The 16,904-nt window shown below is 37.9% G+C and overlaps 1 protein-coding gene across 3 annotated transcripts in view; it reads left to right on the forward strand.

Annotated features, from left to right (window-relative positions):
• Positions 1 to 16,904, forward strand: part of RABGAP1 (RAB GTPase activating protein 1) — a 74,396-nt gene that overhangs the window by 19,896 nt on the left and 37,596 nt on the right. For all 3 annotated transcript variants that reach the window (XM_074845846.1, XM_074845844.1, XM_074845847.1), the window contains 6 exons: positions 681 to 747; positions 2,154 to 2,256; positions 3,446 to 3,615; positions 6,284 to 6,458; positions 8,226 to 8,319; positions 11,269 to 11,419. In XM_074845846.1, coding sequence (XP_074701947.1) covers positions 681 to 747; positions 2,154 to 2,256; positions 3,446 to 3,615; positions 6,284 to 6,458; positions 8,226 to 8,319; positions 11,269 to 11,419 — 760 coding nt within the window. The remainder of the gene's footprint in view (positions 1 to 680; positions 748 to 2,153; positions 2,257 to 3,445; positions 3,616 to 6,283; positions 6,459 to 8,225; positions 8,320 to 11,268; positions 11,420 to 16,904) is intronic.

Below are 16,904 nucleotides of genomic sequence, written 5' to 3' on the forward strand. Positions count from 1 at the left end.
TGTAGGGAAGGGGAGAGCTCACACTTCAAATCTTTCACCGCTTAGAAATAAACTAGCCGTTTTTGACTACTGAGTTTAGTCCTGCTCATATCACAGAGAAAAGACGCAGGTTCTGCCAGCCTTTGCAGTCTGAAATAAGTGTGGGGCAGTCTGGTAAACCAGAGGATGAAGTGGAATATACCTGTGTGAGCCAAAAGTCTGTGAAATGAAACCGTAAAAGACAGGGCCTTGACTTCATCTGGAATTTCCTGATTCTTGTCTGTATCAAAGGGTAAATTCTATGTAAATATGTCTGAAAAAAAAAAAGGGGGGGGGGGGGGGGAAGAAGAATGCGGGCCAAGTTGTCCCGCAGGATAGGGAACCCTTGTTAGCCGTGTCTGTTTTACGCTGTTCTTGCAAACAAAGATAATTGAACAGCTTTCCAGGCTACTGTAGGCAGGGTAAAATCATGTTGTAAATATGCTTATGAAATCTTGCTTGACGTTTTTAATACTGGCTTGACATTATTTTGCTTGACGTGCTTGATGCTGCTTTCAGATGTCAAGGTTTGTTGACATTTTGTTGTTGGCTTCATGGGCTACTTGTGATGTATGACAGAGAACATTTATGTATGGAATGTTAATAGTTTGTTTATGGGTAATTCTAATTTTCGCAGTTTAATTTTTTGCCTGGCTTTGCAGATGCTTTGGCCTTCTCCTTAGCCGTGGCAAAGACGTTCGGAGTGGGGACATGCACCTTTTAGATTTGGTAAGGATCTTTTATTAATTAAAATTATTACTGAATTTTGTTATGATTGTGCGTGATCTCAGGATAGACAGAAAAGATTTAGCCGCTTATGCACACTCGTTGATGGGGGTTGATGCTGTGGCTTATGCTATTGAGGGTGAGGCTCTGGGCAACTGGGTTGAATCCCCATCGCTGCTACAGAGTTAGAATGTGACCTGGTGCTTGGTCAAGGGAGTTGCCCAATTTTGCAGTCCGTCATGAATGTCCTCAGTTAGGGGCCTGAAATGAGAAACGTGGAACCTTATTTTTGGAAGTGCTGAATAGTAAAGAGCTGTGCTTTGAACATAAAAAACTTTATAGCATACTTATCACTGTAAAAATTGAGGCCTAAGCAGCTTCAACTATAACACTGAAAATTAGTGGGCGCTTTATTTTTACGACTAACTTTCTATCTATAAAATCATGATCATCTGACTTCACAAGTGTGTTGTAAAAACAAACTTGCTAGTATTTATGAAGTACATGCTTGTTGCAGTAGTGAGTACCCAGAAGGGTCCAATACTACATGAATAATTTTGCTTTTTACCAGGCTTTGGATTGCCCAGAAAATAAGGTTGGTGGGAAGACAGACACACTGAATGCTAAAGATAAAATATTGACTTGGTTCTTAATAGCTGAATAATGTGTTTTGTATGCTGAATAAAGCTGGATCTCAAGATGGTTTAGAATAAAATCTTATTTTATAAAATAGCTACTTAGGATAAAATAAAGCACATCTGGTGTATTAAAATATAGTGAAGTAGAAGGTATGTTAATATGAAACATCTGCCAAGTGTACAAGTTCAGCAGTTTGTAAGAGTTCTGATTTAATTTGTTTTCTTGTATTAAAGGCAGTGAACTATGTCCTGTAAGTTCATGATTAAAGCCTTAAACGTTTAAATGCTTTATTACTCAGGCAGGTGTTTCTTTTTTTGGCTTGTGTTTCCTGGGTGGTTTTGGTTGGTTTTTTCTTTCTTTTTCCCCCAAACAGCAACAAAAAAGCAAAGCCTCTGCAGCTTGGAGTCCTGTCTTTCCAAGCACTTGGCTGTGTTCTCACCTACACCTCTGTGAGCTGAAAGTTGCTGTCAAATGGCCACCTCCAAAATGAGCTGTTGGTCTTCAGGTCTCCCTAGACAGATGTTCATACCACACACATACATAATTAGTATTAATTGGCCTTTTTGTATTATCAATAAGGAGACCAAAGACTGCATGGGAACTCTTATTCTTTTCTTCAGAGATGATATCTGTTACAGGACTCTGTCACCTGGACTTCAGGTGCTTGCCCTTCTCTTTCCAGTGCAGTAGCTGTTTTGTGGGGCTGAGACTTCATAACATAGAGATTTCTTTAATTTAAATAAAAATACGTAAACATACCTTGTTTCCAGGAGTCCATGGGTAAAAGTTCTGATGGGAAATCATACGTGATCACTGGGAGCTGGAATCAAAAATCTCCACACTTCCAATTTGTAAATGAAGAAACACCAAAAGGTATGAACTTTGCCAGATGTTATCCTTTGCCTGGGCAAATGGCTTACGTAGTGGCAATCAGATCAATTCTCTTTTCTTTCAAGATGAGTCCCGCAAAAAGACTTATAGCATGGGATATATTCTGAGAAGATAGGATGCCAGATAGAACATAAAAATCTGAACAAAATAGAAGGCTTGAAGAAAACTCCTGTGTTCAATAATAAATACCTTGTAAGAATAACTGTATCCGGGTAGGAGGCTGTATAGGTGTGGGGACAGGCTGCAGATGCTTTGTGCACTATTAGAGCTTCTTAAGACTCCCACTGAGAGTTGCACTAAATGGCTATTGCAGATTTCTTCTTTGCTTAGTTTCTATGGTCAGTTCAGATTTTTCTGAATCCCAAGTTTTAATTAAAAAAGAGAAAGGATTCCAGGAGTATCTGTGAAAATGAAACACTCCCAACTGTAACCTGAAAATAGCTGATTGCATTGCTCTTGAGTCCTGGAACAGGTCTGTCATTGCTTCTTTTAAAATGTCAGCTGAATTATCTTTTCAATCTGTTGTCACAGTTGCATGCCAAGGGTTGGGAAAGTTAATGGAAATCGACTGGGCAAAGTCATAAAAGTCAGCTGCTGGGTACAGTCTGCTGCTGAATACCATCCTACCTAAAGGACACAGTTTGTCATTTGGTACCAGAAGAGATCTCAGAGGTCACTGAGTCCAGTTGCCTCCCTTTGGAGCATTGTACTGTGTAGTCAATTTTCTGAATCTCACAGCTGAGATGGTCTTAAATGCTACCTTTAATATGGTGGGGCTTAAGTATTGTCTCAGTAACTTCTGAAAACAACTGAAATGTAATTAGGCTAGATGGCAAGAGATCTGCACTGTGGAGTTAAGTATGCAGATCTCTTATAATGTTTAATGAAGATTTTTGATACATTTCAGTGGGATTTGAAAAAGAAGAATTTTTATTCTCTTTAATATGATAATTTTCTGGGCTTAAAGACTTAAGTTTCCTTACTCTCTAGTGAATAGTGTCATCTTCTTTTCATGTTTTGAAACTCGTAGGTTTTTGAGATGTTAAATTAGGGAAAGAATTGAATTCTGAAAAAAAGCTTCTTTGTTCTTTCATGTTACTAGGAAAGAGGTTATGGAATATTTTGTTTGAAATACTTCTTTTAATACTATCACTCTGTTTTTTCTCACTAGATAAAGTATTGTTCATGACTACTGCTGTGGATTTGGTGATAACTGAGGTTCAGGAACCTGTTCGATTCATTCTGGAGACTAAAGTCAGAGTTTGTTCACCTAATGAGAGATTGTTCTGGCCCTTCAGCAAACGTAGCTCTACTGAAAATTTTTTCCTAAAATTGAAACAGGTAACACTTTAATAAATAAATAAAATCTACAGTTAATTTGGCAAGGTTGTTTTGCAAATGTAACTGGTACAGTCAGTTGTTTTGAGACTTGAGAAGTAGGTTCATAGTATAGTGTTGATTAAATACAAATGCCTGGGAAGTAAAGATGAATTGTAATTATTAGTGCCTGTTGGCAGATCAGAATTTCACTGTGGTTGTTTCTCCCTATGACTGGTAAAACCTTTACTAATGTTCATATGTCAGCATTTTGCTCATGAATCGAAGAGGTACAATAAATGCTCTTCGATTTTAGAAAAGCTATCCTTCACTATGCTAATTGTTGCTGGCTATCTAAAGTTCCCACAAAAAGCTGGATGTCCTTGTTTCAAAGCAAATTTTGACGGCTTTGATAGAGGCTTATGGATTTTCCAGCCAAACCACAGAAATGAAGTGAACAGAGGATTTATCTGCAAACCAGAGCTATGCTGAGAGTTGCTTGCATAAGGGTATAGTAGGGTAAGTATGTAAAATTAAGGGTTAAGAGAAAAATGGCTTTAATATAAGCCTGGTGACATGCTATCTGCTGTGTCACTAAATTGATTTTATCATACAAATCCAACTTTTTTTTTTTAGATGAGCAAACATCCACCTGAAATTAGAAAAGAAATTATTTTTAGTTGAAAGTCTATTGGAATCAGAGATTTCACACATACCCCAAGGGTATGTGGGGGAAGAAAATCCAAGCAACCACAAAAAAATCCCTAGAACTCGTTAAAAACTTTTACTGTTTTTTCCAGCTTACTTTTTTACCCTATCCACTGAAAAGGAAAGGATTATTACTGTCCAGGATATTCCAAATAAAAGTACAAGGCAATAACTTGGTCTCAAAATAAGGCTGGAAAGTTGAAGGTCCAAGTCGCTAAAGAGATGATGAACTTGAAGTAGCTGCCATTCTCCTGCTTTAGAAGTTACTGTTCTGAAAGGGAAGTCCTGTTTAAAGAAAAGGGAGTACACAGAAGCAAATAACAACATGGATGTATGTGCTCTCTCAAGGCTTAATAATTCTGGGTGCAGCCCAAAAAAGCAAAGTTGGAGTCCTGATTTCTTGATAGGTGTTCTTTTTGTTTAAATAGGTTTTTTAATGACCTAAGAGGGTTTTTTTTAGTTCTTTTTGCACTTGTCTTAAAGTGATAGCAAATAATGGCATCTTGGTAGTAGCAAAGATGAGATTCACTAAGGATTCTTCTTTGTGTATGTCCTAGTTTTTATGTAAAGTATGAATAAACATTTTGGAAACTTTCCTTCAAAATTTAAGGTGGAAAAATTCTTTGTGGATGAGATCAGTTTTTATTTAGGGTATTTTTGAGGTGGAACATGGAGATGTTGAACAGTTAAGGCTGTTGGGCTATAAATATTCTACAGCCTCCAAAAGGTGCCTTTTCTGTTTGGCGGTTTAAAGGAAGCTTATCTTAGTTAATTCTGTACCTTTTGTCTTACCAAACTCACAGGCATTGTGACTTAGCTAATTCTCTTTTTTTCCACAGGCACTGTCAGGTTATCCAACTTCCAGTGTTTACTAATGGAAGATTATCAAAATTCATAGTGGAAGCAACAAATATAGAATGTACTGCCTGATAAGCCTGGAAGGGAAACCTGTTTCTATGGAGTCATGATTAGCCTATTAAAAATACAGCTGTGTAAAATTGGCTTATCTTACTTTGGCAGTGTTTCTTTATTCGGAAATGGTGAAAGCAGAGGGATTTTATTTGCTCAGATTACATTTAGTGATTTAGTCATTTTTAGTTTTGATGCATTTCTCTTCATTTTTAATACTCCAAAGGATAAAATTGAGCACTGGGAGCTTAGTGTAGAGTATAATTATAAATCTTATTTCCCTCTTTTCTTCACCTTTTCCTTTTCTACTCCCTATTTTTATGTATTTATGAAAGTTCTAAATCCTTAGACTGTGTAAAAATTTTAGGACCACTTCACAAAGAAGAATCTTCCTTTAAAGGAAAGGAAGGTATCAAAGCATTGAAAATTAAGGAGAAAACAGAGCCACATAATAGACTTTGGGCCTCAACGATTTGTGTTCCTGCAGCAATGTATACACAGATACATGACTTGGAAGCATCGTTAAAGGCAATTGCCATGGTGGGAAAAGAAATATGAACAATTTTATTAAAACTCTCCTTTTGCTACCATCAGTATCTGCAGAAAGTTAAAGAAAGAAATCAGACATAATCTTAAAAGTTTTGCTTTTAATTTTCCGCTAATCTTTATTTAAAGGCAGAGCTGCTTCATGTTAAGGAACTTTGCTGTCTTAGATCATTTGTTGGACAGATGCATTTGCAGCTTTAGAAATCTGTGCATTTGTGTCCAGTGCAGTTATGGTTGAAAAGATGATCTACCTACGGCAAGCAGACCCGAATGACACTTCTGCTCTAAGATATTCCTGCCTTTTGGGTGCGGTGGGCTTACGGCTCGTTCTAGGGCATTAGGGACAGAAACACTTGCAGGCCTGCACGATGCATTAAGTGTGCTGCAAGGATTGAACATTCCTCACTGTAGAATGTGATGGAAATTGTTTCTCAGCTCTCCTGTTCCAGAAAGAAAAGGTAGAGCCTTATGAAGTAATCTGGGTATTTGTATAGCTTTTCTTAGTAAAGTGAAACTTCTTGTTTCCTAGATAAAGCAAAAGGACAGAAAGAATAACTCGGACACGTTATATGAAGTTGTGTGCCTAGAAAGTGAATCTGAAAGGGAGAGAAGAAAAACTACAGCAAGCCCTTCTCTTCGTCTGCCCCAGTCTGGGTCACAGGGGTCGATGATTCCTTCTCCTCCAGAGGATGACGAAGAGGAAGGTAAGTGGGTTGTATGCTTTGTATGCTTTGTATACTTTGAAACAAAGGGCAGTCGGTAAATAACACAGTTATGAAACATGTCAAATCCTTTCCAGTCAGAATCTGGCCTGCTGATTATTTTTTTTTCTTGCTTTAATGCTGTGAGTATTCGATAACCAGTAGCCCTGCATTCCTGGATCAGCCTCTCCCTTGTCTGACACTTCTGTGTCTATGCTTTTCTCAGCCCAGGCCTCATGAAGCCTCCAGTGTGATATATTTAGAACAATGTGAAAAGAGGCTGCTAAAAATTTGGGATTATCTTGTAGCTTCTGCCCCTCCCCAAGCAGCTGTGAACAGATTTGAGAGTAAAAACGAGAAGCTGATATTATTTGGAAATGTAAGCAAGCAGCATGTTTTAGTGCAGGGGCAAGTATAGACATCTGTAATACATAAAACTACACCAGGACCCGCCCAGCTTGAAACTTAATGCATTTTCAAGATCTTTTTTCTGCTTTTTAAAAATTCTCTTAAACCAAAATATGGACTAGTTCTGAGTATATAAACATCTGGCCTTACAGCTCTGAGCTGAAATGTAGATGACTTGAGTTCCTGCTTTTTCACTTTCTCTACTGGCCTTCTATGTGGCCTTGGGTGAATTGTTTCACTTCTGTGCTTTAATTTCCCTTTTTTTTTGAGGAGGGGGGATGACACAGGAGGCAGGGGGGAAGGAGGAGAAAGATGGTTTGAAAATTAACCCTTCATGAGCAGTCTCTAACCACTACACTAAACCACAGTGGTATTCTTTTGTAGACCAGGAACATATACACATACTGTGTTTACAGTTGATACCACTTGAAGCATTGCAAGTGTTTGCTGGCAAGTTCAGGTGTCAGTTGAGAAAGCACAGATTTAGTGAAAAAGAATGTATTTCCTCATTAGTGCAAAACCAGTGTTGACTACTGTATCAATGAAATGTAGGGTTTGTATATACTTACTGTGAGAGTTTAAAAATATCTGGGAGTACATCAGATAGTATTGGTTTCAAAAAGAGTTACTGTGACTATGCTAATGTTCTCCCTCCGCTGCGTTTTTGAACGTGTTTCATTCAAAAAGCTGTTTAATTTAAGCCAAGAAAGTTACCAAAAAGTATTAACTTTCAAAGTAAAAGTACAAACCAGTTAAAAGTAAAATACCTCGTGGACTTCCATGGATCTGCAACAACATGGTGAGTCTGCAGCTGCTCGGTGGAACCGTGTTGATTTTATTGTCTATTTTGCTTTTATAGTATTGTAGCTTTTGACATACAGAAAGTTGTGCTCTCTGAGAATTTTTGTAGTCATCCAAAAGTTTAAGGTAGAAAAATAGAATTACTTCAGTGGGCAGGGACCTCTGGAGGCCTGTAATTGTGCCTCTCGTTCAGTGTGAATCCAGCTGGGTAGATTGTTCGAGCATTGTCCTGTTGTGGTTTGACTGTCTCCTATCTCCAGTGATCAAGTTTCCACAACTTCTCCGGGCCGTTGTATAAGTTTGGCCACGTTCATGGCAAATTGTTTTCCTGATTTTTGACCAGTATTTCACATGTTGCTGCTTGTCTTCTGCCTCTTGTCACATCAGTGTGTGCCTCCGAGAAGAGTCTACTTCTGCCTTCTCTGTGTTGAGCACACGAGCGCTGCATCCACAACTGGGGGGGGAGGAGTTCTTGCCACATGCTGAGACAGCCACATTTACATCTATAAAGGTAGAGTAATGGCTGATAATCTCATAGCATCTCCTCTGTTCTGTCTGCAGACAATGATGAACCACTCTTAAGTGGTTCTGGAGATGTTTCCAAAGAGTGCGCAGAAAAAATTCTTGAGACTTGGGGAGAGCTGTTGTCCAAATGGTAAGTGGCAAAATCACATTCTGAAAATTACAATTCTGAATATTCTTATTCTCTTTGCTCCTTCTGCTCGGAGTTTTTGTTATTTCCAAGAGCCAGTTGAGATGAATTAGTGTGGGCTTGATCTTCTTTCATCCCCACAACACCCCTTATTCTCTGGTTTCATGTTTTCAGATTTCTCTGGAGGGTGTTTTAAGTATTTTCATTTTTGAGTGCATGCTTAAATACTCTATAGAAATTCACTTATGCTGTGTGTTTAGGTGGTTATGTCTTAAAAGTGAGTATTTTACTTATCTGTAAGTTTCACTGGGTTTTGTTAAAGGAAAACCTAAACTAAATAGTATAAAGAAAATGCAGCTCTGTCTTTATTTTGCATAGATCACTTCCATTCCTCTTTGTAATTCTGATGTAGTTCACAGCCAATTTTTCCTGCAGCTGTCATATCTTAGTAACTGTAGCTTAAGAATATGGGAGATTTGTACTTGGATAGCAGAGATGCTTTTCCTCCCTTATCTAAAGGAAGATGGCTCCAGAGCCTGCCAAGAAGGAAGTACACGAGCTCTTCTGTTTTTTTCCTAGAAAATGCCAATTTACAAGAAGAGTGTTTCTTGACAGTCAAGTTGCTAATGCAACACCTGTCCTCCTTTCATGAAGGATCTTTTATTCATCTTGGAGTAGCCTGAGCAGTTCTAAGAAAGTGATGCTGATTATTGCAAAATTCAGTTTTGGGGTTTTTTTTTGGTTGTTTTCTCAAAGGGGGATGACAGGCACAACATCAGACTGAGCTCAAATATGCTGCATTTTGACTCTGGCTTTAGTCGTTGCCTTCTGCTTCCTGCTGTTACTGAGGAGCAGGGCAAGGGCTGTACAGCAAATCAAAGATCTGAATAGAATATCAGATCACAGGAGTAGGACAGCAGAGGTTAGAGTAAGTTGTGTACTTTAGATGAGGAAAAGTACTGATGTGACCACTCAGCCAGGATTCTATATAGGTTATATATATTTAGCATTATTTTTTATTTTCTTCAATTACTTAGAACTTATTTGAATAAGTACTTTTACCTCCAGTTTGGTTTTGCACTAATATATTGCACTAATTTGGTAAGAAAGCGGACATCAGAAATGGACACTTTCGTAAGAAGGGGAAGGCTGTGGTAAAATGATATATGATGCCTTTTCCCTCCCTTTCCTAGACTTGTAGAAACCTCTTTAACAGATGAGCTCTATGCATCTGCTGCTGTGAGAAAGTTTCTTTCAACTTGAATTTTTTTGTAATTCTTCCAAGAACTCAAAGATAATTAAGCCACCTGACTCCCATTGAAAATGTTTTGGCAGCTCTAAGAGGATATGAAGTGCTTCTGTGCTAATGCTGGCAACAACTTTAATATGTGTTAAAGGGCTTTCCTTCTTAAATAAAAACGAGTATTTGGAAGTAATGATCCTTGAGCTTTTAACATAAGAGGATTGAAAATCATAAAAATCAGAGTTCAGGTAGTTTCATGCTAGTTTTTTAGAATCCTGTAATTAGATTTGTATAGTAATTAAATATGCATTGGTATTTTGTGATTTCTAAATAATATTTGGCTCATATTTCATAACTGCTGAGTCACACAATTTTCTCATTTGAAAATAGTTTGGAAGAATGTAGTCGTGTGTGGCTTTTAGTCTACAGCCTTGCAGTTCATGGCTGTATTCACTGGAATTACTGTTGTACTTATTCTGGTCTGAGATTGTCAAAGCAGTTTTATAGGTACAAAGAAATTGAATATTTTGTATATTGCAAGTATTTGATATAACTGTTTTTATATGTTTATATATTACAAAGATATAATAAGTGCTCTTAATGCTATGATATATAATTCTATAGATAAGAATGTAAATAGATATGCTATGATATATAACTCTATAGACATGAATGTATATAGCTATAAATGTAACTATTATATAAATATTACTTATAGTTGATTTTGTTTGGAGAAAATAAAGCGAAGGAGGATGTTGTGGTACTGAGTTCTGTGCAATATATACTGATTTAAATGTCTGCATTGCTAATCTCCAGGTTGCTGTGTTGGAACACTGTAGATGGAGAAAGGCAGCAAGGAGTCCCTGTCTGTGTAAAATTATCATCCGTATATCTGTTAGGTTGTTAACAAACATTAAATACCGATTTATTGTTAAGAAGATAATGTGATTGATATGACATAAGTTCACTTTTTTTGCCTGGCTTTGTCTATCAGTCCTCTTAATCATTTTACCTGGAAGTTTGGTAATTGCAGAAAAGTTGTAATTTCTTTGATTTAAGGCCTCTATCTTTTGGGAGTTTTATGTATAAACCACAGCTTCACTTTCTGTAACTGCATAAATTATATGTAGGTTTAGCTTTTACAACGTACAGTGCTGTAATTTATGAGCTGTCACCAGTCTCACTTGAAAAAAACTGTTTAGATGGGACTAGCTTGTACAGTGGAAGCTGCTTTAATGCATGGGTGTAGTCAGACAACCATGTGAGATTTTTTTATAGCTCTGCCTGTCTTCTCTCCTCCCTCACCGAGAAGGTTACCTGCCTGCTTGGGTGTGGGAGGTTTGGAGAGCAGTATATGATTCTGCAGACTAATTCTAGTTTTGGTGTAGTTTGAGCTTGGAATCTTACACAGCATGGTATCTGCCCTCCAGTTCTAGGTTTTGCAGGAGTGTTTTGGTTCACTGAGTGTTTTATATATTATATTTAAATTTAATGGGAATCGAGGAAATAATTTGGAAAGTGCTTCTCCAAATCTGTTTGTGGGTTGTTTGTTTTTTTTTTTTTCATGACTTGAATTTCACTTACTCTGGCAACATATGGACTGTCTTGAAATTCCTGTCATTTGACATGTTTGTTACACACCAGTTGTTGCTCATGTACTAGTTTATTTGTGTTTGGGTAATAGTAACAGTGCCTTCACCTACACCCAGGCACCTCAATTTGAGTGTGAGGCCAAAGACATTGTCAGCGCTGGTGAGAAGTGGAGTCCCTGAGGCCCTGAGAGGAGAAGTGTGGCAGCTGCTGGCAGGGTGTCATAATAACGATCACCTGGTGGAGAAGTACCGAATTCTCATCACAAAGGTAGAATGCTTTTTTTCATCTTTTTTCCCCCCATATGTTAAGGAATGGAAATACAGAAGCTTCTGAGTGCGCACCCTCTTGCTAAAGGTTTGTGTGTATCTGTATCTAGTGTATCAACTAGTGAGTATAATTCAATCCTCCCTCCAAGAGAAGACCCTAACAGGCACTGCTAGTTGTGGCATTATCTCTACTTAGAGTACATTCTTAGTAATAGTCCTACTTCTGTTTCACTCGAATGAGTTCTGAGAGTTTGTCAAAAATTAGTATTCTATTAATTGCTTTCATAATTGACAGAGATTCAGGGAGCTCATTTCCTTTGCTTGTTCGTCTTTCCTGAATGAAAGCTGAATTTTGCTGTATTGTCTTCACATTTATGCTAAAAATCCAATGCTAGTTGAAATTGCAGCCTTTTTTGATAGGAGAAAAACAACACTTTGGACATTTTTGCACTAGACAGCAGTTTTTTAACTTCTCATCTTGAATGCTGACCTCGGTAACGTAGGAATAGAAGATAAGAATCGTATATACAGACATCATTTGGTGTTTCTCAAAGTTCTAGAGTAACAAATGGACCACAAAATGAAATGTCACTTCCTTATCCAGAAAACCGTTATGTTAATTTGGTTTTGATCATTATCTATATAAATACATTCTATTTTACTGTTCTCATCAAACCTGCAAGTCTAGAAGGACTAAATTAGAAATTATCGGTGATGCACCTTTAGTACAAATATAACAGAAATTAATTATTCACCAGTTAGAAAAGCAAAACAACTGAATCAGCCTTTGTATATCTATATTCTGATGGCACAGATTCGCAAGGAACAATTAAAGACCTTATTCTGAGGGCAAGAGGGCTTCTGAAATTAAACTTGGTTTCTGCTGGAATCATGCAGGAAGGATCCTACATGATTGAATGAATTGTGTTAGATTAGCTAAAAATGTTCTGCCATAAATTCTTGCACATGCTTATTGAATATAGAAGAAACTTGGTCTGAATTCCTTAATATTGGTATATGTATTGTAGAACTATAACATTTTTTGGATTTTATGGTGAATAAATCATACAAATAATGTGGAGGTTGAGTGCTCTGGCAAGGAGTGTATCACAGTTACGCTGTTGTGTTATTTTAATTGCCTAGTGAGTAGTTGACAGCATCACTTGTTTCTCTGTTTCAATGTTTTGGTATCAGAGTGGAAAAGATGATCTCTTTGTGGCACAGTTGGTGACATGTACTGCTACTATCTTTGTGATCTAGAAAGCAATAGTGTAACGTTGCATTTTTAAACCTGTGAAACCTTTCTGCTCGTTTACATTTGGCAGAGACAAAGGAAATAACCTTCATCTAATGTGTTGGAAGCATCTCTAGAGCCCAAGTAAAAGGGAGAGTAGGCTGATCCAGCACCGTGTTCTGCAGCAAAAGGACTGGCCATACCTGCAGTGGTCATTCAGAGTGGAAACTATTTAAGAATTTAAATAATGAAAGAAAATGAGTACTGAATGACTATTTTCAGGCTCCGCTGTAGTCATATGAGGTCTGTAGGATCCTACCAGCATGCTACAATAACCAGCTCAACCAAATGAAAACAAAGTCTCCTTTAACCTGGAACTGCCATAGGAGACCACTGCTGTGGCTGTTTGTCTTACTGTGATTTAAATATGAAAATGGGCTGGGACACTTTCTGTGGAATGGACAAAGGTTGGTGCTTTGAGTTGCTGGGTGGTTCACAGTGGAACTGTGATTTCTTCAATCTTCAGACAGTGGAAGAAGTGTAAGGTTTCAGAAAAGGTTATCAGTGGCTGCATGGAAGTGCTAAAGATGAGAACAGGCACCAAATGCAAAATTGTTTGGGAGGCTGATGAGAACATGAATTCAAGACCCAGGAAGGTAACATTGGCAGACTCGTATATAGTATGTACTGATGGTATAATAATGCTGGATTGCACTTTAGTTTCATTTTGTATTTCATACTTTTCATAGATTATTTGATAATTTTGGAGTTGTGATGTGACTAATTCTTACTGCTCTGAAAATAGTAGCTCAGTTACAGTCAATATGCAGCAATGCACAGGAGTAAACGTGTCTGGGGGGAAAAAGAAAGCTATTAATTCTGTGAAGGCAAGGGTCCCTTATATTGTTTTACCACTCTCATAATGCTTGGCCACGTTTTGCATGTCACTAATACAAATTCTTCCCTGGCAGGTGTGCAATTATTTGCATTACCATGCATTGAAAATGGTTTATCTGAGAATAGCTGCTGTGGCGTAGAGCAGAAGCACAAGGAGTTGATGTAAAACCTTTGCTCTTCAGTGCAAGTAGGAGATGCAGTAAGCCTGTTGGTGTACTCATAATCCAGTGCCCCTTCTCTCTTAATGTTGACCTCTATTCCTGTAGCTGCGTTTGATTTCTGTCAGGCTTTTCATGACCCCATGCGGCAGCACAGTCCCAAATTAATAAGGATCTGTGGTGACAGCTGCTTCAAAAGCTTCTGGCCTCTTTCAGGGATTTTTTTTTTTTCCCCTTGTGTGCAGGGTGTTGGATGGAGGCGCCCCAGTATTTCTTCTGGTGTTTGTTTTCCTGTGCAGTTCTGGCCCCTGGTGCTTGGCAAATCTGTGTTTTTTGCTTTCTTCTGCAAATTAACTGCTGCAAGGATAGCTTTTTGTTTACTGTTGACATGTGGCTACTGGCTGATTGAAAAGGAAATGTCTTCTGTTGTGTTCTACCTCTGAAGGCTGTGTCTAGGTCTCTTCTTGAATCTGACTTGTACACTAAAAATGGCATTGAAACTGTGCTGCATGGTGTACTCGTTGTGTTCTAGTCATCATTATTAATTATTTGATCCTTATTTCTTTGATAAACTCTAGCTGGGTTTTTGTACTTTGTGCTTTTGTTATTGCGGTAGTGTCTAACTTTCACCATTGTGGTTCTTCCACAAATTACTTTTGAGAATTTGCACACCATCTGTGTGGAATAATAAAGCTTTTAGCAACTCCAGATTGCCATGCTAGTGGTGGGGAGTGTGGATGAAAGCCAGCCCAGTGAATTAAGGTCATGTCCCTACTGGGGACAGAAAGCAAACTCTAGGTAAAATGATCTAGACAATCCCTTTGTGAGGCATCTGTTCCTGGTAGGACTTTGGCAATCATGGCTATGGCTGTTAATCTTCAGGCTTCCAGCCACTGCAAGGTGGAAGAGACATGGGGACTCGCTCCAGGTATTAATGGACACCTTCAGGAAAAATAATCAATGTTTTTGACAGTCATAGGTGGATGGAAAGTATTGTTGAGTAGAAAACTCGTAAAGCGAGACACACAGGTTAAAAAAAAAATAGTCATGATACAAAGAAAAATAGACAATAGCCACTTTTCAGACAAGGTTTTTAAAAAGGATTAATACAGCTACTGAATCTCTCAGTGGCGATCTCTCAGTGGAGAAGTACTTCATAATACCAAAATTTTAAGAACCTGACATTTACAATATTGAGGAGAAAATAAAAGCTTTTGGATATAGGTCTGTGTGGGAGGAAATAATGTAGAAAGGAAAAAACCATGAACTGTTGTACCAGATAAATACACTATATTAAGAAAATTACGACGTGAGGGACATCTTGTGGCACAAGTAAAATAAAATAATCCAGTGGCAGGAGGAGTATCCTGGAATGTTACCCTGGGGTCACCACTTCTGGTAGGAATTCTAGGCCTGCTAAGAGATTAACTTGTTCCAGTTTTTCTTACAGCAGGACTCTTGCTACCCACTTTCTTATCTTCCACTTTTTTTGTCTCCATGAGTAGAGGATTACAGTACACAGAAGTCTACCAAATATACTCATCTGTCTTGGTGCAAATGATACTGGTTTTTAATGAAGAAATAGATTAAAATGCCACAACCATTACTTGACTGAATGTGTTGCTTCATCAGTGGCATAAAATGTAACAGTACTTTAGCTGTGGGTGGTTAACACTTATTTTCCACTTGTATCACAATCGCATTTCCATATGTTCGTATAAGTTAAGAAGAATACATTTAATTTCAGGAGTACGAAGGGCCATGATTGTGTACAATCAACTGAAATTAAACCTAACGTACATCGTGAATCATGGTGTATGGAGTATGACGTAGCCTTGCTGTCAGTGTGCCTGAACCTCCAGATCCCTTGTTTGATTAGTTTTGATCACGTGGTGATAAAAGTTTAATTATCTTTGACAAGCAGTAGTTTTCCCAAGAGTTCTCGTTGTAACTGAATTTCTTGAATACCTTTTAACAGTCTTAGATGAGGTTGTATTGTATCGCTGGAGAGGTCTCTACAGCACAGAAATCGTCAGTCTCTCGCAGACCTCAGCCACCTGAACCACACATTTTAATGTCTTTAGAAGTGGTTCTTCTCGGTAGGCTGCAGAGAGCTGGTGTAGCAGCAGGTTATCTCCAGCCCAGTTACCTTCCAGTTGCAATTTATACCCTTTGTTGGCCACTTCGGTCTGGTTTCTGGTGCAGGGCTGCTTGAGAAAATTAACTGGAGATCTTGCCGGTTTGGGCTTGGGTGTTTTAAGCAAGCAGGAGTAAGTTGGCATGAACTTTGAACAGAGTTATTACTCTCAGCTTTGGAGAAACAATAGAATGTCAGTTAAAGGAAAAACAGATCTCTCTTCTACAGAAATACCCATCAGCTGTATAGGAGTTAAGCTTGTACTTGTAATAAAAAGCTAAACATTGAGGAGTTTTTGATTTGCTGGTGCATCTTTTGTTTTGAAATTTCAGCAACCAGATGTTGTTTTGGTCAGTCTCAGGATTTCCAATGCTAACCTTATTTTTATATATCTGAGATATATTTAAAGTTCAATGTATGCTGTTTTCTTAAGGATGTTTATAATGTGTCTATTCATGCCTAAGGATCCAGAAATACTATTTGAATCAATTGGTATGTAAATAATTCTCTGCTTTGGAAAGATAGGAGATCATTTCTCCAGCAGTAATTCAATCATGGCTTGTTTTTTGTATAACCACAATACCCTTGCCTAAATTTAATTCAAAGTTTATGTTTCCTAGCTACAGTTCTAGTACTTTAGTTGCCATGAGTAGAAATGCCATAAATTATAACAAAAATGAAGGACAATAGTAAAGGGATCTTTTTTGGGGTAAAGATAGGGCAGAAAAATCAAGTTTTTGTTTTCAGGCTTTTGCACATGACTAACTGAAAATCTGCCAAGCCATCCTGTTGTCCAGCACAGATTTTGACCAGTACAAGTTGTATCATAAAATGTTTTTTTTATACTTACAGGTCAGCTAAAATCCTAAGCGTTGCAGTGTGATTGCTTTGAGATCTACCTTTGGCTGCAATCCATTTCGCATTAGGTATTCCACAGAATGACAAACGTTTAGCTTAGGTTAACTGAAACCTTGGCTTTGCTGGTATCAGTTGAATTCCCTGTGTGGACTTACACTCCTAAGGATGCGAGTTGCACACTTTCATTTTTGACAAAAGGACT

The sequence above is a fragment of the Strix aluco genome, chromosome 20 (assembly GCF_031877795.1).
Source record: "Strix aluco isolate bStrAlu1 chromosome 20, bStrAlu1.hap1, whole genome shotgun sequence".
Lineage (NCBI taxonomy): Eukaryota > Metazoa > Chordata > Aves > Strigiformes > Strigidae > Strix > Strix aluco.